General features: G+C 57.2%; 12 protein-coding genes across 12 annotated transcripts; 5 read left to right on the top strand and 7 right to left on the bottom strand.

The window, feature by feature from the left end:
* Positions 1–477: 477 nt before the first annotated feature.
* B0H64DRAFT_428534 (uncharacterized protein) lies at positions 478–3010 on the top strand (the record flags this gene model as incomplete). Its single annotated transcript, XM_062805849.1, has 4 exons — positions 478–772; positions 888–967; positions 1040–1306; positions 1360–3010. 4 exons carry the CDS (start codon positions 478–480, stop codon positions 2593–2595), a joined length of 1878 nt encoding a protein of 625 aa, XP_062663983.1. The 3' UTR covers positions 2596–3010.
* A 513-nt stretch (positions 3011–3523) lies between these two features.
* B0H64DRAFT_369721 (vacuolar membrane protein-domain-containing protein) lies at positions 3524–4705 on the bottom strand (the record flags this gene model as incomplete). The annotated part of the gene is made up of 2 exons (XM_062802050.1): positions 3524–4180; positions 4259–4705. 2 exons carry the CDS (start codon positions 4703–4705, stop codon positions 3524–3526), a joined length of 1104 nt encoding a protein of 367 aa, XP_062663982.1.
* A 1323-nt stretch (positions 4706–6028) lies between these two features.
* B0H64DRAFT_16005 (uncharacterized protein) lies at positions 6029–7039 on the bottom strand. Its single transcript, XM_062798580.1, has 4 exons — positions 6865–7039; positions 6739–6795; positions 6554–6681; positions 6029–6494 (listed from the first exon to the last, which is right to left on the bottom strand). Exons 1-4 carry the CDS (start codon positions 6894–6896, stop codon positions 6394–6396), a joined length of 318 nt encoding a protein of 105 aa, XP_062663981.1. The 5' UTR covers positions 6897–7039; the 3' UTR covers positions 6029–6393.
* An 898-nt stretch (positions 7040–7937) lies between these two features.
* B0H64DRAFT_15981 (uncharacterized protein) lies at positions 7938–9206 on the top strand. The gene is made up of 2 exons (XM_062798579.1): positions 7938–8187; positions 8249–9206. The coding sequence occupies exons 1-2, from the start codon at positions 8105–8107 to the stop codon at positions 9060–9062; spliced, it is 897 nt and encodes a 298-aa protein (XP_062663980.1). The 5' UTR covers positions 7938–8104; the 3' UTR covers positions 9063–9206.
* A 600-nt stretch (positions 9207–9806) lies between these two features.
* Positions 9807–11599, bottom strand: B0H64DRAFT_352049 (P-loop containing nucleoside triphosphate hydrolase protein). Its single transcript, XM_062801482.1, has 4 exons — positions 11398–11599; positions 11227–11318; positions 11059–11173; positions 9807–11001 (listed from the first exon to the last, which is right to left on the bottom strand). Exons 1-4 carry the CDS (start codon positions 11398–11400, stop codon positions 9892–9894), a joined length of 1320 nt encoding a protein of 439 aa, XP_062663979.1. The 5' UTR covers positions 11401–11599; the 3' UTR covers positions 9807–9891.
* A 167-nt stretch (positions 11600–11766) lies between these two features.
* B0H64DRAFT_352046 (chaperonin Cpn60/TCP-1 family) lies at positions 11767–14018 on the top strand. Its single transcript, XM_062801481.1, has 4 exons — positions 11767–12006; positions 12065–12116; positions 12170–12825; positions 12885–14018. Exons 1-4 carry the CDS (start codon positions 11944–11946, stop codon positions 13725–13727), a joined length of 1614 nt encoding a protein of 537 aa, XP_062663978.1. The 5' UTR covers positions 11767–11943; the 3' UTR covers positions 13728–14018.
* On the bottom strand, positions 14019–17287 carry B0H64DRAFT_428529 (uncharacterized protein). Its single transcript, XM_062805848.1, has 3 exons — positions 17074–17287; positions 14958–16948; positions 14019–14898 (listed from the first exon to the last, which is right to left on the bottom strand). The coding sequence occupies exons 1-3, from the start codon at positions 17186–17188 to the stop codon at positions 14326–14328; spliced, it is 2679 nt and encodes an 892-aa protein (XP_062663977.1). The 5' UTR covers positions 17189–17287; the 3' UTR covers positions 14019–14325.
* Positions 17288–18365: 1078 nt separating this feature from the next.
* B0H64DRAFT_369715 (TspO/MBR family-domain-containing protein) lies at positions 18366–19119 on the top strand (the record flags this gene model as incomplete). The annotated part of the gene is made up of 3 exons (XM_062802049.1): positions 18366–18477; positions 18542–18696; positions 18769–19119. The coding sequence occupies 3 exons, from the start codon at positions 18366–18368 to the stop codon at positions 19117–19119; spliced, it is 618 nt and encodes a 205-aa protein (XP_062663976.1).
* A 136-nt stretch (positions 19120–19255) lies between these two features.
* On the bottom strand, positions 19256–20641 carry B0H64DRAFT_15919 (mitochondrial carrier domain-containing protein). Its single transcript, XM_062798561.1, has 2 exons — positions 20376–20641; positions 19256–20319 (listed from the first exon to the last, which is right to left on the bottom strand). Exons 1-2 carry the CDS (start codon positions 20502–20504, stop codon positions 19393–19395), a joined length of 1056 nt encoding a protein of 351 aa, XP_062663975.1. The 5' UTR covers positions 20505–20641; the 3' UTR covers positions 19256–19392.
* Positions 20642–21595: 954 nt separating this feature from the next.
* On the bottom strand, positions 21596–22907 carry B0H64DRAFT_15904 (uncharacterized protein). The gene is made up of 2 exons (XM_062798558.1): positions 22375–22907; positions 21596–22321 (listed from the first exon to the last, which is right to left on the bottom strand). Exons 1-2 carry the CDS (start codon positions 22725–22727, stop codon positions 21655–21657), a joined length of 1020 nt encoding a protein of 339 aa, XP_062663974.1. The 5' UTR covers positions 22728–22907; the 3' UTR covers positions 21596–21654.
* A 1013-nt stretch (positions 22908–23920) lies between these two features.
* Positions 23921–26112, bottom strand: B0H64DRAFT_470555 (Pre-mRNA-splicing ATP-dependent RNA helicase PRP28; the record flags this gene model as incomplete). Its single annotated transcript, XM_062807835.1, has 1 exon — positions 23921–26112. Exon 1 carries the CDS (start codon positions 26036–26038, stop codon positions 23921–23923), a length of 2118 nt encoding a protein of 705 aa, XP_062663973.1. The 5' UTR covers positions 26039–26112.
* A 429-nt stretch (positions 26113–26541) lies between these two features.
* On the top strand, positions 26542–27163 carry B0H64DRAFT_437626 (uncharacterized protein; the record flags this gene model as incomplete). The annotated part of the gene is made up of 3 exons (XM_062806272.1): positions 26542–26936; positions 27010–27070; positions 27128–27163. 3 exons carry the CDS (start codon positions 26542–26544, stop codon positions 27161–27163), a joined length of 492 nt encoding a protein of 163 aa, XP_062663972.1.
* Positions 27164–27515: the final 352 nt, after the last annotated feature.

Below are 27515 nucleotides of genomic sequence, written 5' to 3'. Positions count from 1 at the left end.
TAGCTACCTTAGTCATTTAAGGAGGAAGGTGCGGCCCATTACCAAATTGCTCCTCAGCGTGTGGTCATACCTCACTCATCCCCCATGGAACTATCGTCCCTTCCCTCTCACAAAGTCGCAAACAGAGAGTACAATTTCCCGAGCCAGTAGGGACCTTGATAGGCAATTGCCCTTAGCTTCCATCCTCTCTTGTTGGTTGCGGGCCGATATTCATGGTGGATAGTGCTATTTTGATGTTTATTTCTGCAAATCTTTTTGACTTTTCGTTTTAATTTATTTGTTCCTATCCCGGCCTCCGCCGCTCCTTGACCCCCGCCACTCTCGGCCTCGGAAGGAGTCTCGATAGAACTCATCTATTCGGTAGCGCTCCCAGTCCCTACCACCTCCCCGGGGACTCAAAGCCATCGAGTCTCTCGAGAGTCACCAACTCCCTCCGTTCAACAGCACCGGCCGATACATAAAAGAACGACGACAGCAATGGCACTTCTCCGGTTACCTCTCCTCCTCGCACTTTTCTGTCTCGTAGATACCCTCGTCGTCGCCCAGTACTCGGCCTACGACTATGGCTTCAACGTCAATAAGCGAATTAAGCGCCAGCTTGATCCCCGTTCCACCATGGTCGTGCAGGACAAAACCGGCGGCGACATACATGTACGCCAGGAGATCCGCCAGATTGAGCAGGACCGGGAACTGTGGACACTGTATATTTTGGGGTTGAGCATGTTGCAGTACACGGATCAGGCATCGCCTATGTCGTACTATGGGCTTGCGGGTTTGTGGTTCTTTCGACTTTCGGTGTCGGTCGTCACAAGGATATCTCTAACTATCGGCCTTAGGGATACACGGAATACCTCACCAGAGCTGGGGTGGCGTGGAACCGATCACAGGCAACGAGAATACTGGGTATTGCGCCCATTCGTCAGTTCTGTTCCCGACATGGCACCGGCCATACATGGCCCTGTACGAGGTACGACGGTTCTTCGCTTGTCACAGGCTGATCAACCTGGTAGTCGGGCCCGGTGTCTAACCTTCTCGCCAGCAAGCTCTCTACGAATTGATTCAGACGATCGCTACATTTTGGCCCGACGACAAGAGACAGCGCTACGAAAGTGCAGCCCGCAGATTCCGGCTTCCCTACTGGGACTGGGCGGCCACTCCCCCTTCCGGGGAGAGCGTTCTCCCTACAAGCATTGGAGGAAACTCATTCATCGATGTCGATGGCCCCAACGGCTTCCAGCGGATCGCGAACCCCTTATTCAGCTACAGCTTCAATCCTCTCGACAAGACAGTATTTAGGTCAGACCCTGTGAGTGGACTCGAAATCGCACCAAGTTAATCACTCTAACAAACCACATATAGTGGAATGTCTGGACACGGACGCTCAGGAGTCCATCGAGTAGTGGCCCAGACGCCCGGTCAAACAATTCGCTGGTCGCCATGAACTTGGACCAGAACCGTGCCTCCATCGCTCAGCGCCTCTATGCTTTGTTTTCGAGCAATAATAACTACGCCACGTTTAGCAACAATGCAGCGGAAGGGCCGGATGACTCGGTCGAATCTTTACACGACACCATCCATAGTCTGGTCGGCGGTTTCGGGTTTAATCAACCAGCTACCCAGCCTGGACACATGGCCTACATTCAGTTGTCCGCCTTTGACCCAGTCTTCTTTTTGCATCACTGCATGGTCGATCGTATCCTAGCTCTCTGGCAGGCGGTCCATCCCAATACCTGGGTTCCACCGTCGCGAGCGCGGTTGAACTCGTACACCACGCGGAGAGGCCAGCCCATAGACTCCAACACAGCACTCACCCCCTTCTTCTCCCATGACAACGGCACTTTCTGGACCTCGGACGGCATCCGCGACCACACAAAGTTCGGATACACCTACGCCGAGCTGCTCCCCGCCACGTCCAACAACGACACATCACAGGCCCGAGCTAGTAGCACCAAGCAGGCGGTCAACCGCATGTACGGCTCCTTCAGCCCAGCCAGCCTCTTCCTCAAGGAACTCCGCGCCCAGGACGCCGGCCTCGCCACCAGCCACAAGGCCCCGCACCACTCGCTGGTGCAGTCCAAGATATTTGTTGTCGGCGGCGACGGCGACAACAACGGCGACCGCTACCACGAGTGGACCGCCAGCGTGCGCGTCAGCGACCAGGCCCTCGACGGCGCCTCGGCCGTGGTCTTCTTCTTAGGCGGGGAGATCCCCGCCGACCAGCAGCAGCAACAGCAGGGCTGGGCGTCCGCGGCAAACTATGTCGGCGCCATGGGCGTGTTCACGGCGGCGGCGGGCATGGCGCACGATCACGATCACGACGCGCCCGTGTCGGGAAGCGTGCCGCTGACGGCCGCGCTGGTGGACAAGGTTGAGAAAGGGGAATTGGCGAGCCTCGCGCCGGCGGATGTTGAGCCGTATCTGCGGGCGAACTTGAGGAGGGTCGTGCTGGGCTGCAGCGGGCAGGTGGTCGGTGAGCCGTCGTCGTGTCTCCGGGGGGTGGTTATTCGGGTGGTGAGCTCGGTGGTGGCGGCGCCGTGGAGTGACGAGGAGCTGCCGCGGTGGGGGGAGGCGACGGTGGGGTTTGAGATGTGTTGAGTTGAGACATGTTGAGCGGAGTGGTATTATATGTGACGGTCTTGGGGAGAGCGGCGGTTGTGTGGTCGGTTTGTTTATGATGAGCGCGGGAGCTGGGGGTTGGTAATGGGTGTGCAATATCTGGGGTGCGTTTTCTTCTCGGTTGTGTGTTGGTTTGTTGGAGGATAGGGATGCGTAGCGTGGAGGGTGTTGTTAGTGATTTGCTCTCCCCCTTATCTGGCCTGCGGAGTAGCGTTAGGAATTTACTGTTCCGCGCTAACTGACTGGATACGGTGTTGGTGTGAATGACGGCTAGTCCTTAATTCTGTTAGCCTGTCTATAACCTGACCTGAAGGTACTTCGATGTCGTGGGAGGCGAGCGTTAAAACGACGAAAGGGAGAGAAAGGGAAACGAGACGGTAGCGGAGAAATAGAGACCTCCTTTCGTTCTCGATATATCCTCATCGCTGGCCAAAGTTCTGGTTACATACCGCCTTCACTAGCACACAGATTCGACAGCCGATTAGGTACTCTATGGAATCGAACTGTGAAATCGAATTGGTTGGGCAAAGTCGGGCAGATCAGACGCACACAGGCGCAGGAGAAGGAGCACGGGGTTGAGAAGCACGGCGGCACCAAAAGGGAATCGGGACCACTCCTCGTGTTGCTCTCCAAGAAGCCAATTCCCTGAGCAGCTAGACTAGAGAACGAAATGCAAGCGTTGATAAATCCAAAAATCGCTATGCGTCGACCCAACAAACCCGCTGATTATTCGAATGTACGCCCGTGTATGTGTGAATCCAACGCCGGTAGATAACGGAAGAAACGAGGAGGGAAGATGCCTGAGAGAACAAGAAACAATGCACCCATGTTTAAACACCCAAACCGTAGAACCCAGATCCCATACCACGCCCAGCAATGTACAGCATTTGCTTACAAAGTCACCCGCTTACTCGGCAGGAAGCAACGGCTTAGGTAGCGCCCCTGCGTCCGAGATGTGGCTCGAGCTGCTGCCGATGACCGTCGGGCTGTCGCCATCCACCGCCGGATCATACTCGCCATCCCGGCTGGGCCGGTCCGCGACGGAATCCTGTCTCTCCATCCGCACATGCGAGCTCCTCTCGGCGTTGACGAGTTTACTCGCATCCTCGTCGTCGTCGTCGCTATCGTCGCTCTCGGATATCGCCAGCTCTTCGTAAGCGATCGGTCCGCCCGTGCCTGTGGCGGCCTCACCGTCGACGGCGACGGCGTCCTGTTTCTTGATGTAGGAATCAATGATGTAGTACTGCAGGGCGTTCATGATGAGCGGGAACAGCATCATAACGAAGACAATCTGTAGCTTCTCGTTGCCCTCGGTCCAGCCCAGGGCCCAGTCGCCCACGTGCGGCAGCCAGGGGAACGCCATAAACATGATGAGCACGACGACCTTCATGCCCATGAGGCCGCAGAAGTAGATGAGACTCTGCTTGAGCCACCACCAGGCGTTTGGCGGGGTGCCATAGTTGCCGCTCTGGATCGATTCGGGCGGGTTGCCGAGGGGGGTGTGGGCCACGAGGCGAGTCAAAACGCGCACGATGACGATGAGGATGGGTATGCCGATGGTAGTCTGGGTGTTGCGTTAGCCTCCCTCCTAACTCCCAAAAAAAGAGAAGGAAAAAAACGAAAAAAGGACAAGAATACTCACATCAATCCCCAAATTTAATAAATAAAACGAGCACGGATTCGGCACATAGACCTCCTCCTCGCCCCTGCCCATCAGCTCCCCCACCATGCGCCTGACCACCCCGCCGGCAGCGACGGCGCCGGCGTCGACCTCGATGCTGAACTTGCCGCTGGTCAGCAGCGACATGAAGACGTTGGCGCCATGGACCAGCACGCTGCCAAAGACCTGCTTGGAGGCGTCGAAGAACCAGATCTTGACGGGCCGCTGCGGGCGCTCGCGCCAGCGCTTGTAGACGAGCGAGAGCAGGGCCAGGGCGCCGAGGGCGAGCTGCACGAAGATGGCGAACGGGCCGAGGAGGCTGCACTCGGTCGGCTTCACGGGCCCGGCGGGGGAGCCTGTCGCGGTCGAGGCGGGCGGGAGGAGGGATGCGGTGGTGGTGGTGATGATGGTGGGGCTGGGGGACGTCATTGCAACGGTCACCGCTTCGACGAGGCTGAGAACGGCGGGATCGGCGGCGGAGGCGTGGAGGTGGAGGACGGGCGGTGTGTAGTAGTCGCCCGTAGAGGAGGAGGAGGAGGGCAGGCTCGATGCTGCTACCGCTGTGAAAGTTGGGACTGCGACATCTGGGAATGCGGGGACTGCAACGGCGGCTGGCGATATGTTGGCAGCTAGCATTTACTCCTTGAAGCTTCTATTCCTTGGGTTCCTAGACATCGAGAGCGAAAAGTCTCTATCGTTTCGTTTCCTGTCGTGCTCGTGGATGCCAATCGGATGGAAAGGGGGCCGGAGTCCGTCCGAGTGGTAAGGAGTGTGTTTCAGTTGACTGAATCAAGGGTCCGCTCGGTTGGGAAAGCCGCCTGCCGTTCGTTGGTTCAGGAAATGGGCGCTGCTTTTTTTAGTAGTAACTAATCAATTGTCGACGTCGTTGTTATGCCTGATGGCGTGTTGTTTGGGCGTGTCTGAAAAAAAAGAAGGCGAGAAGAAAAAGAAGCTGAAGTTGGAGAGAAGGCTGACGAAGGAATCTTGAAATGCTGCGGTTACAGCAAGCGTGGTGCCTGGAGGGGAGGCGCAGATGGCAGTCCCGCGGGCAATGCACGAGGTCGTTGCGGCCGACTCTTCTATAAGGCCCCCTATTGGCCGCCCGTTTTTGGCCTTGAGGCTGGCACACGTCGAAGGCCCCACACAACGGGCCCGCTTACCTCCGAACCAGATCTGGTTCACGGGTCCGACCAGCTGTTCACGAGCTGCCGGCAAGCGCTGCCGACTTGGCGCGATTTTGGAATGTGCTGTTCTTCAAGGAGATGCTCCCATCCTTTTCACAAATAGAGGGCCGGACCGGCAAACTGCGGCGCCCTTGGCGGTGGGAATTCAAACGGTTGCAAGGCGTTCGCTCAAAACATGTTTATAAACACACAATAGAGAATTAGATATTGTTGTTGATGATGAAGTGACGTAATTCAACATGTGGACAAAGGATTTATGAAAACGAAAACAAACCGGCATGAATCGGCAGCGTCGTTGAAAAGCACTTTATGGAGACGTGGAAGGCTGGTGTCAAATAAAATCGCTGTCCTCCAGCCATAGCAAAGAGCCATGTTCGCGGAGGGATTCAGGCTGCGCCCGATGCCATTTGGAAACCACCGAGGCAGCACCGAAATAGTGACGGGCAATAAAATTGTCCCTGATTGTCCTGCTCGCGCCAGAAAAAAAAAAAACTCCAAATCGCAATCGTGAACTCCATCTCTAATCCCTATACCCCAAGCCCAAGCAGCCGGGGCCCACCAGCAAAGAACCCTTGGTTTGAACGATAAAAGTTGCCAGTTTGTGTGAGTGGAGTGGCAGGTCCGGCCAGAGCTAAAAACCGCGCGCACCTGCGCCTGGACACTGTTACTGGTCCGTAAAAGGTGTCCAGGTCGAGAAACTGGCCGCAATTGAGTCGGCTAGGCGCACTCTGGCACCGTCGGAAGTAGCTTGCGCACGAAGTGAGGCATCCTGCGTGCGTGCATGGCGAAATCCGGTCTGCCCTTCTTGACGATCGACTTTGGCGCTCTGGGCGCCGAAGCCGCCTTTGTCGTCGCGGAGGGGGTTGTCGGAAAAGACGGGCCTCCAGACACGTTGCGTTGACTCTGAAGACTGTCCGCAGGCCCGTCTAACTGTCAATCGATGCCATGCTGATGCTTGAGACGTTCTAAATTCTCCTTGCGCGCGTCCAGGTCCTCTTTTGTCCGGATCATCTTGTCGGGCTGGTGGTATAGTACTGCAGTCGATGGTCAGTTGTGGGACGTCGTCATGGACGATATTTAGGACTCAACATACCGACAAGGTAGCGGTTCTGGAAGTTGTAGCCGTTCAACTTGTCGCACGCCTGCTTCGCATCCATCACGTCTTCATAGACAACAAAGGCGGTGCCCTTCGTGTTGCTCGCGATACCCTGTCGGACTTGACTACACATTGAGTTAATAAAAAACCCCGAGGACCAGGCGAGAGTGAAATTGACATACCGGATGGGTCCGTACTTTCCGAACAGGTCGAACAGCTCCTCTGGAGTGACGTTGTAGCTGAGCCGGCGGGTTAGGACAACTGGACTTTCAAGAACGCGAATCGAACACGGGGGGATGGCAACACACCTTAGATTCTTTACGAACAAAGCTCTATCCATAATTGGTGTCGTTAGCAAAGATGCCGTGATGCAGCGAGGCAGATCGGGGATGACGGAAGCCGGGGCAGCCGTCGGGGCGGTAGGTTGCGACCGGGTGGAGAACGGGAAGAAGGAATGGCCACCAAAGCAAAAGCACAGGCTGACTTACCGATTTACCTCCGGGCCAAGTTTGTTGGCACGACTCATATCTCGATGTCGATTTTGTAAATTCTCGACTCGGTATTCTAGTTGGGTGATGCGCCGATGGGGGTCGAGGGTGGTGTTGTGGTGTTGAAAGAGTTGAGGCTCAAGCAGACGACGGGTTGACACGGGAGCGAGGAGGAGAGAAGTTCGAAGACGGAAGGTAGGGAGGTGGGGCTTCTCCTTCTTTGGGGGTTAGCGGCCCACGTGATGCGTGTCATCCCGGGTTCTCGATGAACTGCAGATCACGCCAACACCGAGGAGGAGGCAATGGGCATGGCGTTTCCGTGAGGGGAAACAAGGTACGAAGCAAAAATATATTTTGTATGGTCTCTAAACATACAAAACCGACCGAGCCCTCCCCTTGCTGTTTTGCGAAGAGAAAGAACTCTCAACGGCGTTGATCGAAGTGATAGTCGCCAGAGGGAAGATGCTTGGCAACTGGCTCGCCGAATCACGGAATGGTCGTTTTTGGTTTGTACGTACTACCTAATTAGTTAATACGCCGACAATACCAACGGCCACAGCAACCATTTTTGCCAATTCACCCACGGCCTGCCTCCTCCTCGTGTCACCTGGGCACCCGCCAAGCGGCCATCTGGCAGTGGTAATGCGGCCCGGAATGCGCATGCTCATGCTCCTTGACGTGGCTGCAGCACTCGGATTCGCGGGCCTGGATTCTTGGGCTGACTGAAGATTCAGGGTGTGGAGCGATGCAGGGGCCACGCACCAGAACCCCCAATTTCCGGGCGCTGCACTGAACGCGACTCGCCAGGCACGGGGCAACACAGTGCAAGCGTTGATTTGATGAAGCCCAGAGGAACCCTGGCCTGGCCGAGCCCGGATCGAAACTGGACTTCAACGTCTCGCCTCCACAATGCCATGCCGCAGCTACCCTTTCAGCATTCTTCAAACCCTTTCATAACCGTCGTAGAAATATTTTGCGTCTTACTCCGTCCATAGGGCTCAAGCGGACCTGGATCGATCGCGACTCTCAGTAACTATCTTCGGAAATCGAACCGCCCATCATGCCGTCGGTCGCCCAGGAATCGCCGACTGCACAGTCGTCCAGGAAGCGGAGGCGAGACGACAACGACCACCAGATGGCCCCGTATGCGAGCTTGATGATCGCGATATCCATGGATCCCGGCGCTAATTATCACATCTTTCAGCCCCCATAGTGCCGCAAACACCCCTCGCGGGATCTTCCACCAGAGCGATCGAGCCCACCAGTCATCTACCCTGGTGAACCGCAAGATTATCCCCCTACCACCGGGCAAACGTCAGCGAACAACTGTCGACATAGAGATCGAAGCAGATGGAGAACCGATGCAGCGATCGCGCTCCAATTCCCCTTTTCAAAGGCACCGCCACCTCGAGCACCGGGACCATCAACAAACGAGGGATGCTTCCCGGACCGAGGACACCCGATCGCCATCCACACTCGGAAATCCCACCACCCCCGCACCCTTCATGAGCCGCTGCCACATCTGCTCGCGCAAGCCCACTAGGAAATCCGACCTCGACTCCTTCGCCGACTGCCAAGGGTGCGGCCAGCGGACGTGCTACGTGTGCATCCGCGAGTGCCTCGGCTGGGACGGCGCCGGTCCCAGCTCCTACGCCTACTCGCCAACAATACAAACACACCCACATCCACATCCACAACCGCGACCGCAGGCGCAGCCACATAACCCACACCCCGCGGTGTCCGAGGGACCCAACAGCGCCCGCGCTCTCCCCTCACCCACTGCCGCGACGACAACGACGACGAGCACACCAATAGGGCTATCTGCAGAGGAGGCGGGGGAGACGTCGTTCACGATGTTGGACGCGGACGACGAGGACTACCAACAAGAAGCGCAGCACGAGCAGGGGTGGACCAGAGGCGGCGGGCACCGGCGGGTCGTCTGTAGCCGGTGCTGTGTCGAGCGGGGCCAGGACGGGGAGGTGGCTTGCTTGGGGTGCCTGCCGTTTGTGGAGGGTTGAGGGGTTCTACGCGGGATAGGGCATTTGGGAGTGTGGGACTGGTATCGGCCATGGCTGCTGTGTTGTGCTTGGCTGTTGGATAGGACCGTAATGGTCACATTGAGGCCTTCTCCATTTGGACAACCGGCATCGGCGGGTGACCCACGACGGGGACCTACATTACCCCGGACAGGAATGGGATAAGGGCGGTAGTGGGTGATTACGACAGTCTTCGGCCGACCGACGAGGGAGATGGGGAGGGATTAAACGCCAACCCGTTCACTCTAGAGACCGAGAACAGGCCCCGCTTCAAAGAAGCGGAAATATTTGGAATACCCGTGGGACCACAGGAAGGGGGCTGCAGAGAGTTGGGAGGAAGCGGGAGGAAGCGGGAGCTAGCGATTCAAGAACCCGTTGTTGACCGGGTATATGTGGTTTCACCAGCTCACGGAGAAGGGGTGGGAAGATCACGAGACAACAGGGCATTGGGAACATTTCAATTACTGCATCCGTTCGGAGTCCACAAGACAGTGCTTTTGAGGGGGCCCTAGAGGCTAGGTTCGCACAAGGCGACATAGAGCGGCAATTTGGTACCCGTGAGCCGGTTTCTGAAGAGTACTGTCCGGAGTTAGGCGCGAGGAGTCAAGAAACTTCAGGGAGGGAATCAGTGTATGTGTAGTAGGGATAGCGGAAGCGACCCTGGGCCGCGGTGGGTAGGGTCCGACGCGAGATAAATCACTATTGAAGTCATTCGCCAGCACCATTCCAGGATCTGTCCTTGTGTGATTGCCAACAGTTCGTAAGTTAAGTACGCTCTATTCGTACATACAAAAGCAACCGCCATCCCGCTCTAATTGTACTGCGCGTACGCGGCAGTCGAGTTGAACTTGAGATTGCCCTTAATCACCTTGTCGACAGCGCTCAGGAAGTCCTTCTCAGTCGCAACCTTCCTCCTCGCCCGGATGGCGAACATGCCGGCCTCGGTGCACACGCTGCGCAGCTCGGCGCCCGTGGCGTTGGGGCACAGGCGCGAGATGAGCTCCCAACGGATGTCGCGCTCGACCGACATGCTCTTGGCGTGAATCCTGAGAATGTTGGCGCGGCCCTCGAGGTCGGGCAGGGCGAACTCGATCTTGCGGTCAATACGCCCCGGGCGCATGAGGGCGGGATCAAGCGTCGACGGGCGGTTGGTAGCGAACATGACCTTGATATTGCCACGAGCATCGAAACCGTCCAGTTGGGTGATTAGTTCCAACATGGTTCTCTGCACTTCATTGTCACCTCCGGCGCCATCGTCGAAACGTGCGCCACCGATAGCATCGATTTCGTCGAAAAAGATGATGCACGCCTTCTTTGTCCGCGCCATCTCGAAGAGCTCGCGGACCATCCTGGCACCCTCACCCACGTACTTCTGCACCAGCTCGCTGCCAATGACGCGGATGAAGGTGGCATCTGTCCTGTTTGCCACGGCACGCGCACACAGAGTCTTGCCGGTACCGGGGGGGCCGTAGAGGAGAGCGCCCTTTGGCGGGTCAATACCCAGGTTGCCGAAGCGCTCGGGCGACAACAGCGGCATCTCGACGACCTCACGCAATTTCTCGACTTGTTCCTTGCAGCCGCCCACGTCGCCGTATGTAACATCGGGCTTCTCCTCGACCGTCATCATCGTCACGCTGGCGTCGATTTTGGGCGGGAGCGGAAGAAGAATCTGGTACTTGTTGCGGTCGACTCCAACACGCATCCCCTCCTCGATATCCGTCGGGCTGACGCGCTCGCCGAGCTGGACGACAAACTTGGCGATTTGCTTGACGTTGATGACATATTTGCTTTTCGACTCGTCCTTCTCGTCCGGGATGATCTTGGTGCACCGCGCTACCTGAAGCGGTTGCTCTTCCGACATCCGTTGACGATCAGCGGCAACGTCCCAAAGATGAGGCGGCGCCAGACCGGTATCTGATTCCTACAGAAGCAGTCAGCCAACGTTATGTCCGTGGTCGTCTTTATGGGTGCAGCGTACCTTCACGCCGATCTTCTCATCTACGCTCTGTTGCTTCTCCTTTATTTGTTGCTCGAGCTTCTTAATGGCGGCCCCGTAAGACGCGGCGCCGTACGTCTTGAGAACTTGGATATCCCTTTACGATGTCAGCTCCCGAGCACGGTGGCGGCGGTTTAAGGTGTAACCAACTCATCTGTGAGCGGGGTGATCTTCTTCTCTTCTACTTCATCATCGGCGAAGTTTTTCTTGTACTTCTCCCAGCTTGAACCTGTGGCAGAAGGCTATGCGAGCGTTAGAATGTAGGAGACAACGGCGCGGGTTGCAACCAAACCGAGGGGTGGTCGTGTTGGGTTGGCGTACCATGATGATTGGCGACGGAGGGGACTGCCGATTCGGGGGTTTCGAATCGTAAATCGCTTAGTAGTAGTGGTGGTAGGGATATTCGACGTCAAAAGGATGCGAATGGCCAAATCGGGTTGTGGTGATTTCTGCGGCGAGAAGTCGTGGAGTATTGACGAGGGATGAATGATGTTGGAGGCGGTTATGGGCTGCAGCAAGCAACGGACCCAGCAGCTGTTCCGTAATCCCCATGCTGCCTTGGGCCCAGAGCTCTGCGAGGCTGAAAGAGGGCTAGTCCCAAGACGGCTAGCGCCAACCGAGATGGAGCCCCCCGCCTGCACCAGGGCCACAGCAGCCCAGCTTCAGGCTCTCCCCCCCACTGGCGGCTTGGGAAGAACTCCAGCACCCGACTGAAAAAATCCCGTCCCACATTGCCAGTTGCATGTACCTTGGAGGGGGAGCTGCCTGGAAGTCAACAGAAAAGAGCACCACACCGCTTGCCGAAACAACACAACACGCCTTTTTCCGCCCGACTTTTCAGCAAACGGACCAGAACGAGCTTTCAAAATGGCGACTGCGACTGCGACTGCAACACAGCCAGGTGGAGGGGGTGGAAATGCGACGTTCAGGGTACTTACTCGAAGACAACGGTCCATCGCGTCGAGCTGCTGCTGACCCCTCAATGTAGGACAAGGAGAAGCCGTTGGCTGTCCGGTCCTCGAATATCGTCGCCGCTAGAGGTATGCTGCCTCATGCTATCGTCCGGCAACCCCGTCGTGCTGACTAGTTGCAGCTGTTGCCGACGCCATTAGGACATCGCTGGGACCGCGGGGTATGGACAAGATGATTCGGAGTGGCAAGGGGGAGACCATCATCACCAACGATGGCAGCACAATGCTCAAGAGCATGTCGGTCATGCATCCCACAGCCAAGATGCTTGTCCAACTGTCGAACGCCCAAGACGTCGAAGCCGGTGACGGCACTACATCCGTGGTGGTTATCTGTGGTAGTCTACTCGGTGCTGCCGACCGGTTACTCTCCAAGGGCATCCACCCCTCAGTTATCTCCGAGTCATTCCAGAGGGCCGCCGCCGCCTCCGTTAAGGTCCTCCACGATATGTCACAACCCATCGCTCTCACAGATACCGCCGCCCTCCTCCAGGCCGCCAACACCTCCCTATCCTCCAAGATCGTTTCCCAGTATTCGAACCTTCTCGGCCCCATGGCCGTCAACGCAGTCACCAAGACGATAGACCTCAAGACGGCGGACAACGTGGACCTAAAGAACATTCGCATCATCAAGAAGGTTGGCGGGACGATAGAAGACAGCGAACTAGTGGACGGTCTGGTCTTGACACAGCCGGTCATCAAGAGCGCAGGGGGGCCGGTACGGATGGAGAAGGCCAAGATCGGTCTCATTCAGTTCCAACTGAGCCCCCCCAAGCCTGATGTATGTTGATTATCGTTATCTCTTGTCTTAGATTCCCCTCTTACTGACTTGTATCTCAGATGGAAAACACCATCTCTGTCAACGACTACCGCCAGATGGACAAGATCGTCAAGGAGGAGCGGATGTACCTCCTGAACATGGCCAAGAAGATCAAGAAGGCCAAGTGCAACGTCCTCCTTATCCAAAAGTCGATCCTCCGCGACGCCGTCAACGACCTCTCCCTGCACTTCCTCCAGCGTCTCGGCATCCTCGCCGTCAAGGACATCGAGCGCGACGAGGTCGAGTTCATCTGCAAGTCGACCGGCTGCAAGCCCATCGCCGACATCGACAGCTTCACCGAGGACAAGCTGGGCAGCGCCGACGTCGTCGAGGAGGTCCAGAGCTCCGGCAGCCGCATGGTCAAGGTGATGGGCACGCGGTCGGCGGGCAAGACCATCTCGGTGGTGGTCCGCGGCGCCAACAGCCTGATCCTGGACGAGGCCGAGCGGTCGCTGCACGACGCCCTGTGCGTGGTGCGGTGCCTGGTCAAGAAGAAGGCTCTCATCGCGGGCGGCGGCGCGGCCGAGATCGAGATCGCGTCGCAGCTCAGCAAGCAGGCGCGCGCGCTGACGGGCACCGAGGCCATCTGCTGGAAGGCCTTCGCCGACGCCCTCGAGGTCGTCCCCACCACGCTGGCCGAGAACGCCGGGCTGAACAGCATCAAGGTCGTCACCGACCTGCGCCACCGCCACGAGCTGGGCGAGAAGAACGCCGGCGTCAGCATCAAGAGCAGCGGCGTCAACTCCAACATCGCAAAGGAGAACGTGCTGCAGCCCCTGCTCGTTAGCACCAGCGCCATCGAGCTGGCCGCCGAGACGGTCAAGATGATTCTGCGCATCGATGATATCGCGCTGACTAGGTAAAAGGGCGTTGAAGAGCTGGGCTGGTCTATGTATCACGGGCATTAAATGGCAGGGAAATAAAATAAACTGCATGAATGAATGATGGACTCGTGGTTGTCGAGGAATTTAGAGACATCAACTCAGGACGGTCAGAACGACTAGTTGAGGCCGCAATACATGAATAAGCGCTGTCATGAACCTGCCGACGAGTCCATCCTGCCGTAGACCGGGACCAAGTACACACATACAACGAAAGGAGTGGAATGCGGATGCCGCAGACTAGGTTGTTACTGGGAAGCAAACCATGAAGAGAAACGTGATAAAACTAGTTATTGGCATATTTCGGAAACATCGCAAGTCAGCCAGGCCCTATTTGTACAGAATCTAAACAATCGCTCCCGAGCCCCGAGTGCATCCCCAAGCGCACCACATCCTCGCCACTAACTAGCTACCCAGGTAATAGCTGTTTCTCCATCACGCCCACGTATCAGCAATCTCAAGCCTGCCTTCCCCTTTGCCCGCACCCGAAGCAGCCCCGCCTCCACGCCCTGACTCACGCAAAATTAACTTTGTGATAAGTAGTCCAGCCCCTCCATACCGTGAACCCACGCCACGCAACTCAATAGTTCAGCTCGCCGCCACCACCGCCCGATACCTGATCCAAATCCTCGTAGCTCTTGAGCGTGCGGCCCTGCACGGCCTCGCGCGGCCCGACAGCAGCACCACCAGCGCCGTCGCCCCACCTGTTGGACGGCCCGGGACGGCCGCGCCCGCCACCCAGCGGGCCGGCGCTGTCGCCGCTGCCATAGCGGGGGTTGTTCCCGCGGCGGTCATACGGCCCGGACCGGTTCTGGAACCTGCCCCCACCGCCGCCCGGCGCGCCGCCGCCGCGACGGATCGGGCCAGCGCCGGCGCCACGCTCGTCTCCACCGGCACCCGCATGCCAGGCGGCTGGGTTGGCTAGGGGGTTGGCGCCGCTGGTGTTGCTTATCATCCCGGGCGGGAACATGGCCATGGGGAAGTTCGGGAAGCTGATCATGCTGTTCACGGCGTAGTTCTGCAGGTTGAAGCCACGCGGGGTGCCCGTCGGCTGCTGGCCGTTGGACTGGGGGAAGTGGCCATTGGAGTTGGCGTCGGTGCGCGAGGGGGCGATGTGTGCCGGGTCGATGACATAGGCATTGATGAGCTCGAACTACATCGGGGGGTTAGCACAATTTAAATCATAAACGTGGGCTGAAGGCAATGGCTTACCTCTTCCTTGAGCTTGTCTAGCCAGTCGACGTGGCGTTTCTCCACGTGCTTGCGCCAGAAATATTCCTCCTTAAAGAGCTTGGTACACTCGGGTACCTTGCAGCGCCACTTGTGTTCGTCCTCCTGCTTGCAATACTTGCCAAGCTCGTCGCCGACCGCATCCTCCACTGGCTTGCCGCCGAGCTTCCGAAGGTCGGCCGTCTCGGGATGCAGGATTTGGTTGATCTTGTCCTCGAACGTCTTGACCCAGTTATAGGCCCGCTGGAGCTGTTGCTCAGCCTTGGATGAAGCACGGAATTTGCGGTCCTCCTCGGGCGCCTCGCCCTCTTCGATGTCCTCCTCCTTGCGCTTTTTAGCAGGGAAGGGGTCCCCATTGGCGCTCGCCTCCGCCACGGCTTTGGCAGCCGAGGACAGAGTGCTCCGGGGTCTCCGGAGGTGACCGCCCGGGCACTTGCGAGTCAGCTCATGGATTGAGTCGCTCTCGAAGACGCAGAAGAAGCAGAAGTTGAAAACGCGACGAAGATATTCGATGGTCAGATCCAGCCGCTTCTTTTCAACCAGAAGGTCCATGTCGTCGACCTCGTCGTCCACCATGCCCTCGTCCTCGTCATCCTCTCCCTCCTCCATAATGTCGTGCTCCTCTCCCTCTTCACGCTCCACGTCCAAGGAGTCGTCCAGGCGAACAGGCCGCTCCTTCTTCGGCTTCTTAACAGGAGTCGTGGGCATCGCAGGCTGGAGTTTACCTTCGTCACGCAGGCGATCGGCATGCTCTTCAATCTGGCGGGCGGCGTTGAAGTCAGACCCGACGTCGGCCTCAAACTTGGCGACGAGTTCTGTGGCTAGCTGGAGGTCTTTGCGGATGCGGTCTGGGGCAGAGAAGAGATCCCAAAGCGCCTTCTTCCGAGGGTGCGAGGGTGGGTTATGGACACCAACATGGCAGGTGAAGTCACCGCGCAGCTCATCCTTGACGGTTTTCCCGTTGATCGCCTCGAGTGCCTTCTCGGCGGTTGAGACGGGAACGGCAGACTTGGACTCGCCATCTTCCTCGTCCTTGGCATCCTCGACGTCCCCAAGGATTGGGGCTTCGGGTGCGGGATGCAACATGATCCAGCCGATCCTGTGGTACCGTTTACTGGGGTTGGGGTCGCTCAGGGACAACCACTTGAAACCACCTTCTCCCTCGCCAAGATGCTCCTTGCAGAAGGCTTCAAGGTTCTGGCGGCTTACAGAGGGCGCAATGGTTTTGATAAGGAGAGTGGGCTGATCCAAGCTCTCGTCTCTGACGTCGGCGGGCATGGTAGGGACCAGGTCACCAACACCAAGTACCTCATTTGCGGCCGTTGCTTCACCCTCTTCCTTCTCGACCACGCCACCAACTCCGTTGCTCTCACTCTTCGGGATGCCTTCGAGGGACAGGTCGTCAAAGATGCCAGACGAGAGGTCCTGCTCCCACCGAGCATACGCACTGTGCCGCTGCTCGTTCAATTGCTGGCGGAAGGGGTCGCGGACCTCGGGCACGTAGCGCTCTTTGAACCACTGCTCTTCCTTGTGCTGTTTGACGAAGGTGTGTGCCATCTTGGCCTGGAGGTCCTCTTTGTATTTGTCGTAGGCAGCTTGGATCTTGGCTTTCTCCTTCTCCCGCTCCGCCTGGACTTCGCGCGCACCCCGAGGGCGCTCTGGCTCGCGGCTCCGGCCGCTCTTCAAACGCTCCTTATCCTCCTTGATTTTTTCGTTCGCCCTCCACCACTCGCCAAACCACGAAAACCCTACCTGATATGGCATCTTGAGCGGATCCGGAAGAGGGTTGTTCATGTTTCGGTGCGGAGCGGAATCCTGGCCCGGTACGTAGCGGTCGATGTTGGGATGGGGGGACCGGCGACCGCGCTCGTCTCGGTCGCGGGTGCCGGCATACTCGTCGCGGCCCCGGGCCCTTGGCTCGTACCGATCGACTGCAGCGGGAGACCGGGATCGACGTCGGCTACGGTCGGTACCTAGAGCACATGTTAGCAATGGGGACGAGAAAGCGCAACGGGTTGGGAACTAGACAGTGCCAGGATGGCAAGTCGCAGCTGGGAATATGAAAAAAAAGGGCTGGGTTGCAGGGGTCAAGACGCACCAGGAGATCTGCCACTGCGGTAGAAGGTGTCTCCCCTGTCCTCCTTGATTCTCGTATCGTCGCGACCGCTCCAGCGGTCGACGGGCGAACGGGCTGAATCACGATGATAGTCCATATTGGGCTGGAAAGCGGTGTTATTCTGCTGACATCAACTCGGTATTCTAGAAAGAATGCACAAGGCGATGCGCAAGGTCGAAGAGCCGGCGAAACACCGAGAAGACCTGTTGTGCTGGTGGCGTCTTTTGTTGCGTGCCGCTGCGACTTCGTTTGCCGCTTGCTAAGCTATTCCCAATGCCAGTTGTTTGGGTGTTTGTGGCGGGTAGGGACTGTTTGGCGACATGATTGCGGTTAGAAAGCAACGAATCTCGGCGGTGATGAGGGAGTGGCAAGCGAGCGGGTAACAATGAGGAAGGGTTATGCGATCGGACGAAGAGCATGCGAGGGCATTGAGCCACAAATGAGTGAATGAATGGATGAAGAAGGTAAGTGCAGTAGAAGGGTTGGGAGGCTCGAGGAGGTTGCTATGTTCATCGCGACGATGCAGGGAGGTGTGGAGGAGAGGCGGGAGAGGAGGATCAGGCTGAGAAGTGAAGCCGAGAGCGTACTCAAGAGCAGAGAGCGCCAGGGCAGGAACTGATGACGATGATGGGGAAAATGAAAATGGGCATAAATAAGTGAAAAAGAAAGGGTGAACGAACAATTGATGATATACCGTCTACAACGAGGATGATGACGGGACTCCTCGGAGCAGGCCGATGCGCGTTTGCGGGTTGGAGATCGCGAACAGCGTGGAGTTGCTGAATTGGCAAGGTGCAAGTGGACAATTCCAGCATCTCGCTCCACCAGGTGGCTGGGCGAAGTCACGTGCGGCAGTTTGGGTACGAAAATCGCCCCACTCGTTCCGGAGGAAGCGAGACGCTTCAGCAGGGTTAGGGTAGAGTGAGATATCCTCAGTGCCTAACTCCCGAAACACCCTACAACTCGAGGTGATGTGTTGGATTATCAACAACGTATTCCATATTAAAGAAATCCTGGAGCTCTAACGGCTATAAAATGTTTTTTACTACTCTTTCATAGGTAGTTGCAGTGTGTTCGCTGTGCTCGCCCCTGATCTACTTCTCGTTACACGTTGCGTTCGGTAAATTCGGTGATGTCATGTTCCCTGGATTCGTCTCACTGTTCATCTTTGTGTCCGTCAACGCAGAACACAGTTCCATATTAAACCGTAACAGCTAGCTTGTAGTTCACCTTACTAAACAATATCGTACACCCTCATCTTGAAGCAAACCGAAATGACAACTTACATACCCTCCCTCACACTCCCCGAGGCCGTCTTCGGCAGCCTCCCGGTTTCTATCCTGCTGCCCATCGCCTTGGGGTCAGCAGTAGGCTATTCCACAAGACGTACGTCCCTCTTTGAATGGACTGTAACTTCTCACCAAGCGTAGCATAACACATGAATGAACAGCTGCCACCGACCGCCGTGAATCCCTCAAACTCAAGCAACCGCCCCTCCGGCCCCCCGCAAGCGTCTTCCCGCCCGTGTGGACCGCCCTCTACGGGGTGATGGGCTATGCCGCGCACCGGGCTGTCTACCTGGGCACCTCGCCTGTCAACACCACCGTTAGTCTCTCCTTTCTTAACCCCTTCCCCCCCCTCCCCAACATACACCGAGCTCACCACTCCTTTTGCTAGGACACAATCCTCGCCGCCCGCCAAGGCGCCACGCTCTACACGATCCAGCTGGGCCTGAACTTAGCCTGGATGCCGCTATTCTACGGCCTGAACCAGCCCATCCTTGCGACTGTCGACGCCGCCGCCCTCTTCGGCATCAATTCGTACCTCGCCTGGCTGTGGGGCACTCGGGTGGACGAGATCGCCGGCTGGTTGCAGGTTCCGTACGTCGCCTGGCTCGGTTTTGCGACGTACCTGTCGTTTGGGACGGGATATCTGAATGGCTGGGACTTGAGCCCCATCGTTGGAGGCAAGGGCAAGGGTCGGGGTGAGGGGAAGAAGGGTCGGGGTGAGGGGAAGAAGAACGCTTGAGTGTGGAAGAAAAGGCCGGGCGGAAGGGGAGGGGGAAGCGGGGGGCAAAGGAGGCGAAAATGGGATTGTAGAAAGAATGCTAGATATCTATCGCTCTCTCTCGACTCTGTGTATGAACAAAACATAGCTCTATCTACTACCCATATCATGAGACCTGCCGCCTTTCCAAAATCCCGGTGCCGCAACGCCTGCTAATGGAGAAATAAATGCCCCCCCGTCTATGCCGCCCCTCTTTTTAGGAAACCGCCCCCAAAGACCCCCAGCCTCACTCCCTCACTGCATAGGGAAGTACTTCTTCAACCCATCATAAACCATAAAAATAAACGCCGAGCTCGGCACCGACCTCAGCACGGTAATCCCACACCCGCGATAGAAGCCCTTCAAACCCGCCTGCTTCCACAGCGCAGCGGCCTCCCCCGAGAAGCTCCTCTGCGGCGCGGCGCCCTCCCCGATCGGCGTGGTCTGCATGCGCGACTTGACGGTATCGGCAGGGAAAAACAAAAAGTTATACGACATGCCCGCGGACGCGCCGGCCACGGCCTGCTGCCACAGGGGGAGGGCGTCGGCGGCGCGGGCGCGCTCGCGCTCGGCGTCGGAGCGCGCCGACCGCTCGTTCCACTCCCGCATCAGCTTGGTCACCGTCTCCTTGGACCCGAACCACGCCGCGCACCCCCCCGACTCGCGGATCAGCGTGCCCAGCTGGCCGTGCCAGAACCCGCGCAGCCCCTGGTGCCGCCAGATGTCGCGGATGACGGGGAGCGGACGGAGCGGCGCCGGCGCCGGCGCTGGCGCCGTTGCCTTGCCTGTGGCGGCGTCGCCCGCCGACGCGGGTACCTGGATCTTGCACTTGACCAGCTCGACGGGGGTCAGGACGAAGGAGGTCATGGCGCCGGAGAAGGCGCCGGTGGCCCACAGGGCGGACAGCGGCAGGGCCTGGTCGCGCGGGGAGTAGCCCGAGGCGTAGATGGCGGCGCGGCCGAGGCGCTCCCAGAAGAAGAGGCTGCTGTTCTCGAGCGCGGCGCCCACCAGCGGCGCGCTGATGCCCCGGTACAGGCCCACGAAGCCGTCCGCGCGGATCGACTGCCGGAAGCAGTCCAGCGGGCCCTTGTACTGCAGCGGGAGGTGGTCGGGCTGCGCCTGCAGGCGCACCTTGACCGTGTCGAAGGGGTACTCGATGTATTTGCCAACGATGCCGGCGACCTGGGGGTAGGTGTTAGAAGGTGGTTCGGTGAGGTGGGGGGTGGGGCATGGCTTACGGAACCGTAGACGATGTCTTCGATTGCCTCCATCACTGCTGTCCTGGGTCTCAGGTGCACTGGCGCGGCGGTGGTCCCTGTGAAGGGCTTGAGGTCACTGGCGCCTTCTTGATTGGTTGCTGGTTCCATGTCGACGGTGTGTTAAGGTCGGAACGTGGAGAAAGTAACACCCTCGTTCCTTCCCGACCGGCAGACCGGCCGTTAAGACCAGAATAGTTGAATATCAGACCCCAAGTGGCGTGCGGATAAGACCTCAGGTTGCGGGGTGATGCCCCTGGTCAAGGGCTGTTGGCCGGTATCCGGGACGGAACGCGCCGCACAGGCAACGGTCGGAGTGGGATAACTCTTCAAGAATGAATAAACAGGGAAACCTAGCCCTTGTTTGCTCGTCTGACGCAAACTACTATAGCCTGGTCGCACTATCGCGCAATTTACACATATGGTGCAGTGCGAGGTGAGTTGGTTGGACACGGTCACCGCTCAATGGCTCATCGGGGGGCGGCGGCAAGACTTGAGTTGGAGTCCCGATGAGCGGAGCAGGCAGGCTGAGGCGACAGCGCCGGTCTGGCTTTGTCTTGTCGGCTGTTGAAGGGACAATTGTCAAGACCGTCGACAACTCGCCGCTGTGTGGAATGTTTAAAAAAAAAAAGAAAAAGATAAAGAAAAAGCCCTCACATCCTTGGACTGGGGATAGTCTCCTCCTGGGTACATACGTGACACCGTCCAAAACCAGCTCAAGGACTTGATGGCGGTTGGAGGGGCACTGTCCTCACCACTGTGCATCGGCAGTCAAGCAGAACACCCAAAAAAAAAAAAAAAAATGAGAACGGTCCCGACTCTTGGCAACAGGGGTACGCGAGGAACGGGAGGTGGGGTTCGAGGTTGAAGCGTCGTACAGATTATATCCCGCGCCAGCCCACCTTGAGGCTGGACACCAAAGTTAAAGAAACAACAACGCAACTTCATTTCCCGCACTTCAGTGCCCTTCAGCGGTGCTTCATTTGGAGATTATTTCTCACTCTTTTTGTATTTAATCCAAGTCATTTGGTCAAGTCTGGAGTTAAACTTGAAACTTTAGACTTGGCGTGGCTTTACTTGCTAACGGCGCCAAACTCATATATGTATGTATGTACAATATTACTTATGTACCGAGGTAGGTAGTGTATAAGTCTTGGTCAATACAGAAAAGAAAAGATCTCGTAGCCTGCTAGAGAGGGGCCATCAATCCTGCATGGTAATAATGCAACTCGTAATAATACAGCAACTCGAACATCGCTACCTATTTTGAAGTAGGCAGCTCTTGCACAGATTTATTAGCCGGCAGCTCGAGTATATGATGCTTGATGGGCATCTCGGCCTCCTTTGGTGTCTGCAAATAATGGTAATAGTCTTTTATCGGATCTTCCTCCTCAGCCGCGGCTCGCCGTCGGTTAGCCGCCCACCTTCTCCCCAAGAAGAATGTACCGAGGGCGAGCAGCCCAACAGCAATGACGGCGCCCACGACGATCCCGGCGATGGCAGCTGGCGTTAGTCCCGGGCCTCTGGACTGCGTGGGTGTATCGGTTGTTGATAACACATCGGTTGGTGATAATACATCGGTTGTTGATAATGCATCGGTTGGTGATAATGCACCCGTGGGTGATAACGGGGGTGTCACCGTGTTGCTCGCTCCGCCCGTACTGCTAGCCTGGCGCTGTCCAATGTTGAACCCGTTGACGGGGAGTCCGTAGACGGTGGCGGGGGATAACCGCACGACGGTCGAGGTGGGAATGTTGGTGCTCAGGACGGTGGGTTGGACCACGGTGCCATCCACGCCCGTGATGGTGACTTTGCGAGTGAGGGAAGTGCGCGTCATGTAAGAGATGGTCGCGCCCGGTCCCGCTTTCGACGTACACTGCAACATAGTCTTTTGGGTTGGCTGGAAAACCGCGCCCAAGTTGTAGTTGCTACACCACGTCAGCCCTAGCGTCCATTCCTTCTCTAGGGCTAGCAGACTTACCTAGGACAGCAGTAGGTGAACTGTGTCGGCACTGCCGAGATGCTGTCTAGCGTACTGGTATAGACAGCACTATAGGCCTCGGGACAAACAAACGTCGGCCCAAATGCTGTTACCGGTTGTCTGTTCTGCCACCACCATGCAGACACCTGCGGGGCGTGGCAGCCCCTGGCCTCTTTTAACCCGAATCTGTTGGCGTAGACGGGATCCCAAGCCAAAATGCTGCCCCCATCAGCCTGCCTGTATATGTTTTTCTCACATCCTGCTGATGAGGGCCATGGTGTCGGCGCCGGGTAGAATATGATAGGTGAGCCGCTCAGGTTTCCCACTGTTAAATCGGTGGCGGTGGCCGACATAGTGCGTTTGTATCGCAATCGTTTGGCGACAGAGCCCTCAGCTTGGCGCAGGTGAAGCCGTGTTGACGTCGTTTATCGAATCAGCCGCGGCTGATGGTGAAACGATGAATACATTTGCGCGACCTGGATATAACTAGCGGGAAGCTCTATAAATAGCGATTGTGATATTTTGTTGTGCCCCAGCGAACTGTCCCTAGGATGGGAGGGAATCCGACGGAGCTCTGGGTTACAATGAGTTGACGGCCCGGCTAGATCGAAACGGCACAGGACCTTGAAAGTTTATCAATACCAAGGCGAAGTCGTTACCGAGCAGTTGGGTACATGTTTTTGGTCGGTGACGATCCGGTAGCGTGGCGTGGACATGGCTCAGGACTCCAGGTCTCTCTCTCATCTTCAATTAATGGATTCCGAACTCCATTTTGAGCTTTCTTTCCCTTTACAAATCATCCACAAACCTAAGAAACCCTTCCGCTTTTTTCCTCCTTGTCAACGATGGAATGACCAGAGGTGCGGCGAAGGGACGCCGCAGCCAGGGGGATCTCTTGGCACTGGGCTGAGGTGGCATCGAAGGTCCAACCGCAAGGTTCTTTCTAGGTAAGGTATCCAACCTCCTGCCCCCAAACTCAATCAATCGGCACCGCAAAGCCGGTTTTCCCTGCCAAACACACGAAACAACCGGAAATGTATCAGCCACAGCGAGAACAAATATGTTCAAGTTTCGCGGCACAAGCAAACGCACTGGCTCGACTGGCGTGACGGGGTAACTCGAGGATTCTCGCAAACCTCGGACCCACGATGGCTGTCCTACCATTCAACAGGGGTAACCTCGTTTCGGGCTGGCTAGCAGGGACTTCTTGGGGTTAGTTACCGGGTACCTGGCGCCATCATTCTTGGCTCCAGGGCGGCGACCGTTGCTCAAGTCCTCCCCGAAGCGCATCCGTCGCTGGGATAACTGTTAGACTTTCCCGAAGTTGGTTTGCAGTACCTCAACGTCACCTTAGTTGCGTTGATGAACTCGCACGCATGCCACCCCACGCTCGACGTTAGTGAGATCGGTCGCAAGGTCACAAGGCCGCTGGCGAAATGTGGTCATGGAACACTTAAGGTGTACTGATGAGCTTGTTTGTAGGCCTGGCGTTGAGAACTGTACATACCAAAAGTATCTCACGCACAACCTGCCGAGCTAACGGCGTTCACTGCCATGAGCCCCCCTTCCCGGCGAAACCCCCGCTATCCTCTAGCTTCTTACCCCCGCCCCGCGTGGGCTTCGACTGCGCCGCATCGTGCCGCCGCAGCTCCTCCGGCACCTTGGAGATGGAAGACTTGGAGATGATCTGCTTCAAGTCGTACATGACGTCCGAGTCCTCGTTGCCCAGGAACGTGATCGCCACACCACTCTTGCCCGCACGACCCGTACGGCCGATACGATGCGTGTACGCCTCGATGCTCGAGGGCATGTTGAAGTTGACGACTAGCGACACGTCTGCCACGTCGATACCACGCCCCGCCAGATCCGTGGCCACCAAAATGTTTGCCTGGCCGTTCCGAACCGACGCCAGCGACGCCTCACGCTGCTCCTGCGTCTTGCTGCCGTGGAGCGTGACCGTCGAGTAGCCCCACGACTTGATGTCCTTGGCCACCATCTCGCAGTTGCGCTTGATGTTGACAAAGACGATGACGGGTGGCTTGAACTGGCCCGAGTTGAGGATCTCCTGCAGGCGCCGCTTGCGCTTGTCCTCGCCCGAGACGAACTCGACGCGTTGCTCGACTGTGTCGACGGCCTCGCCCGCATTGCCGATAGTCACGATCGCCGGACGACGAAGGTATTTCTTGGCGATCTTTTCGACGAGTGGCGGCATGGTCGCCGTGTACATCATTGTCTGGCGGTATCGGTCTTTGCCGCCAAGGTAGCGGCTCATGAGTTGTGAGTTCTCGGCATCTTCTGTATCCGGCTTCTCGTTAGCGACCGGAAGAGCGTCAAGAATCTTGGTCAACGGCTCCTCGAAACCCTGGTCGATCATGCGGTCTGCTTCGTCCATGATGATGTAGCAGCATTGGGAGAACACGAGCAGGCGCCTCTCGAGGCAGTCCACCAAACGACCCGGAGTTGCGACGATAATCTCGGCGCCGTTGCGGAGCGCAAAAGCCTGCTCCTCCAAAGAGTGACCGCCGACAATGCTAACCACGGTAAAACCAAGCGGACCAGCGAATTTCCTGGCCTCGGTCTCGATTTGCTGCACCAATTCTCTGGTCGGGGCAAGGATGAGCGCATACGGCCCGTCGTTTTTGTTAAATTCCGTAAGAGGAGGAAGTTCCGAGATGTATACCAGCAGGGGTAAGAGGAAGGCGGCCGTTTTACCTGAACCGGTAACGGCAACACCGATCAAGTCGCGTGCCTGTTGCGCAATCGGTATAGCAGCCCTCTGAATGGGTGTTGGCTCGTCATAACCAACATTTTCGACGATTTCGAGCAGCCGGCGCGGCAGATTTGACTCTGCCCAGCTGCGCATGGGATTGGGGATGGCGCCGCCCTTAGTGGCGATGCCGAAATTCTCCTTGAAGATACGCCAGTCGCGTTCTTTCATGTCGTCCAGCTCTTTCTCTGACCAGTGCTTGCCAAAGTTTTTGCGCTCTGCCGCCTGCTTGGCGCGCTCGTGTTGTTCCAGTAACTTCCTCGCGCGCTCCTCCCCAGTCTCGCGGTCGCCACGCCGGATGGCCTCTGCCCTCCGTAGCACCAACTCGTCGGTATTCTCGTAGCCTGCGAGTCTTACGAGGGGCTCTGGGCGTTCTGCGTAGACGGGGTCAAAAGGCCTGCTGGTGTCGTCTTCGGGATCCCAGTCAAAGTTGAACTTGTTCGCCGCCGTCCTCTTCCTCTTCTTCTTTGCCGAGAAGGTAGATTGGTTGACCTCGGGACCCATGTACTTTGCCCGTAACTCCGCAGCGTCTTTTCGCTCCATGTCGGCTCGTTTTTCATCGTCGTCGTTAATCCGGCGGCGTTTTCCGCCGTGCTCATTTTCGCCACCATCGCCTGGGTGTCGCATCGCCTTGGGGCCGGTTGGTATACCGTGGGCAGTCGACTTTCCGTTGGAGTATCCATTAGAGTCGTTTGCCCCGTTCGTAGATGGATGCCGTCGTGATATCGAAGCTTCTTGTCGCCGTTTCCGTTCCTCTTCCTCTTTCGCCGCCTTCTCTGCGGCCATGCGCTCTCGTTCCTTCTTCGGGATGAACCGAGGTTTCGCAGCTGCAGCTTTCTCAGCCTCCCGCTGGCGGAGCAGAGCTGGGAGGTCTGGCGGTAAGCGTCTTCGATCCATGGCGTAGTACAAGTGTATCTAAGGCGTGGATAGAGATGGGTGGATGTAGTCTGTAATGTTTGGGGAGCGGAATGGTTGCTGGATGATGCTGGGCCGTTCATCGATGGATGGATGTCGCTTGGCACAATGCTTGGCGCAGAGAGATGGGCCCGACACCGTGTCTTGGAATGGGAGTTTGCACTGTACGTAGACTATCAAATTGCTTCAGTTAGTGAAAGGAAAAACATGTGAGGAGAGGGAAATGAAGAGCATTGAATTGCGCTGAATTACCTTCACCTCGTCCATAAAGTAACAAGACAAGATATATCTATATAACTATATGTAGCTGCTTGCGTTTGCCGTTCAAGGTCGCATGAGCGTTGTTCTTACCACACTGTCCGACAACAGAGGACCCACCCTTTTTTGAGAATCAATCGCTGCTTGCAGCATCGAACCTCACGGCTCGAACTCGCTGTCGGCAAGGTACTCACTCGCCCACATTACAGCGTCAGCAGACCTCGACAATGGCGGCCGCGGCGACGAAGCACGTACAACTGGCGCTGGCGCTGCCGACGCGGCTGCGCACATTTCTCGCGCGGTACCCTCCGGCCTCGATCCTCCCCGCCGGCGCCAGCCCCGAGACGCACAAGACGGGCTACCAAGAAGACACCCCGAACCCGTTCAGGCCCCTGAGGCACCCGGTAACCGGCCGGTGGCACGACCCCAAGTACTCGCTGCGCCGGCAGGCCGAACTCGTCAAGATGGCGCGGAAGCATGGTGTCGAGGAGCTGCTGCCGGACGGGCCCAAGGGCACCGAGGCAAGGTTACGCAAGAGAGTCGAGCTCGGTCTGCGTGTCAAGGGTACTGGTGTTGGCCAGAAGGTCAAGGGTCACAAGCACGAGAGGCAGCAGGGTGCCAAGTATGTTCAGAGTTCTTGGAACGGGTGGTTGCGGGCTGTCGTGGGGCGTTTTGCTGACTTGGGCGTTCTACAGGATGGACAAGAGGAGACAGGCCATGTTGGAGATGCCGGAGCTCATCAGGGAATGGAAGAAGGTATGTTTCTGGCGGTCCGTATCTGTGAGTTGGAATCGTATGCTAACCAAATTGTAGGTTGGAAAACGGGACTGGACCAAGTTCCCGAAATAAGCGGGCAGATGCCGTGCACGAGAGCTATGATGTGTTTAGACTGTACCAATACCAATGTACAACATCCAACCACTGGAGGGCCCTTGGTATGCAGCTCAGGCGAGCTAGGCAGTGTGCTGCCGTCCCTGTCTGGTTCAGGATTTGGTCGTCCTCTTCGTCTCACCTCCCCGCTGTTATTGGGCGATCAGTTCCCTGCCAAGTGGGCAACAGATATCACAAACCCCCGTGCCATCTTCGTTTTGTTCGAGTCTCTCCGTCCCCCATTTCCCCTTCTTCCAGTGACACTCGCATCTCCCCCTAAGAAGCTTTCCTCTCTCTCCTAAGAACATCTAGAGGAGGGGCCTTTTGCAAA

This window comes from Chaetomium fimeti, assembly GCF_033439085.1.
Source record: "Chaetomium fimeti strain CBS 168.71 chromosome Unknown B0H64scaffold_1, whole genome shotgun sequence".
Classification (NCBI taxonomy): Eukaryota; Fungi; Ascomycota; class Sordariomycetes; order Sordariales; family Chaetomiaceae; genus Chaetomium; species Chaetomium fimeti.
Note: the sequence above shows the minus strand (reverse complement) of the source record. Positions and strands in the feature narration are given on the sequence as shown.

What these genes read in the sequence shown, in the direction of transcription:
- B0H64DRAFT_16005 (XM_062798580.1), bottom strand. Translation starts at nt 6,896, where the DNA reads ATGGATAGAGCTTTGTTCGTAAAGAATCTAAG. An exon ending in TTGTTCGTAAAGAATCTAAG is followed by an intron (nt 6,796 to 6,864) that starts GTGTGTTGCCAT and finishes CCGCCGGCTCAG; the next exon opens with CTACAACGTCACTCCAGAGG. An exon ending in CCAGAACCGCTACCTTGTCG is followed by an intron (nt 6,495 to 6,553) that starts GTATGTTGAGTC and finishes CATCGACTGCAG; the next exon opens with TACTATACCACCAGCCCGAC.
- B0H64DRAFT_15981 (XM_062798579.1), top strand. Translation starts at nt 8,105, where the DNA reads ATGCCGTCGGTCGCCCAGGAATCGCCGACTGCACAGTCGTCCAGGAAG. An exon ending in AACGACCACCAGATGGCCCC is followed by an intron (nt 8,188 to 8,248) that starts GTATGCGAGCTT and finishes CACATCTTTCAG; the next exon opens with CCCCCATAGTGCCGCAAACA.
- B0H64DRAFT_352049 (XM_062801482.1), bottom strand. An exon ending in ATCACCCCGCTCACAGATGA is followed by an intron (nt 11,174 to 11,226) that starts GTTGGTTACACC and finishes GACATCGTAAAG; the next exon opens with GGATATCCAAGTTCTCAAGA. An exon ending in ATGAGAAGATCGGCGTGAAG is followed by an intron (nt 11,002 to 11,058) that starts GTACGCTGCACC and finishes CTGCTTCTGTAG; the next exon opens with GAATCAGATACCGGTCTGGC.
- B0H64DRAFT_352046 (XM_062801481.1), top strand. Translation starts at nt 11,944, where the DNA reads ATGGCGACTGCGACTGCGACTGCAACACAGCCAGGTGGAGGGGGTGGA. An exon ending in GAATATCGTCGCCGCTAGAG is followed by an intron (nt 12,117 to 12,169) that starts GTATGCTGCCTC and finishes GACTAGTTGCAG; the next exon opens with CTGTTGCCGACGCCATTAGG. An exon ending in TGAGCCCCCCCAAGCCTGAT is followed by an intron (nt 12,826 to 12,884) that starts GTATGTTGATTA and finishes CTTGTATCTCAG; the next exon opens with ATGGAAAACACCATCTCTGT.
- B0H64DRAFT_428529 (XM_062805848.1), bottom strand. Translation starts at nt 17,188, where the DNA reads ATGGACTATCATCGTGATTCAGCCCGTTCGCCCGTCGACCGCTGGAGC. An exon ending in CCGCAGTGGCAGATCTCCTG is followed by an intron (nt 16,949 to 17,073) that starts GTGCGTCTTGAC and finishes CATGTGCTCTAG; the next exon opens with GTACCGACCGTAGCCGACGT. An exon ending in TAGACAAGCTCAAGGAAGAG is followed by an intron (nt 14,899 to 14,957) that starts GTAAGCCATTGC and finishes CCCCCGATGTAG; the next exon opens with TTCGAGCTCATCAATGCCTA.
- B0H64DRAFT_15919 (XM_062798561.1), bottom strand. Translation starts at nt 20,504, where the DNA reads ATGGAACCAGCAACCAATCAAGAAGGCGCCAGTGACCTCAAGCCCTTC. An exon ending in AAGACATCGTCTACGGTTCC is followed by an intron (nt 20,320 to 20,375) that starts GTAAGCCATGCC and finishes ACCTACCCCCAG; the next exon opens with GTCGCCGGCATCGTTGGCAA.
- B0H64DRAFT_15904 (XM_062798558.1), bottom strand. Translation starts at nt 22,727, where the DNA reads ATGTCGGCCACCGCCACCGATTTAACAGTGGGAAACCTGAGCGGCTCA. An exon ending in TTCACCTACTGCTGTCCTAG is followed by an intron (nt 22,322 to 22,374) that starts GTAAGTCTGCTA and finishes GACGTGGTGTAG; the next exon opens with CAACTACAACTTGGGCGCGG.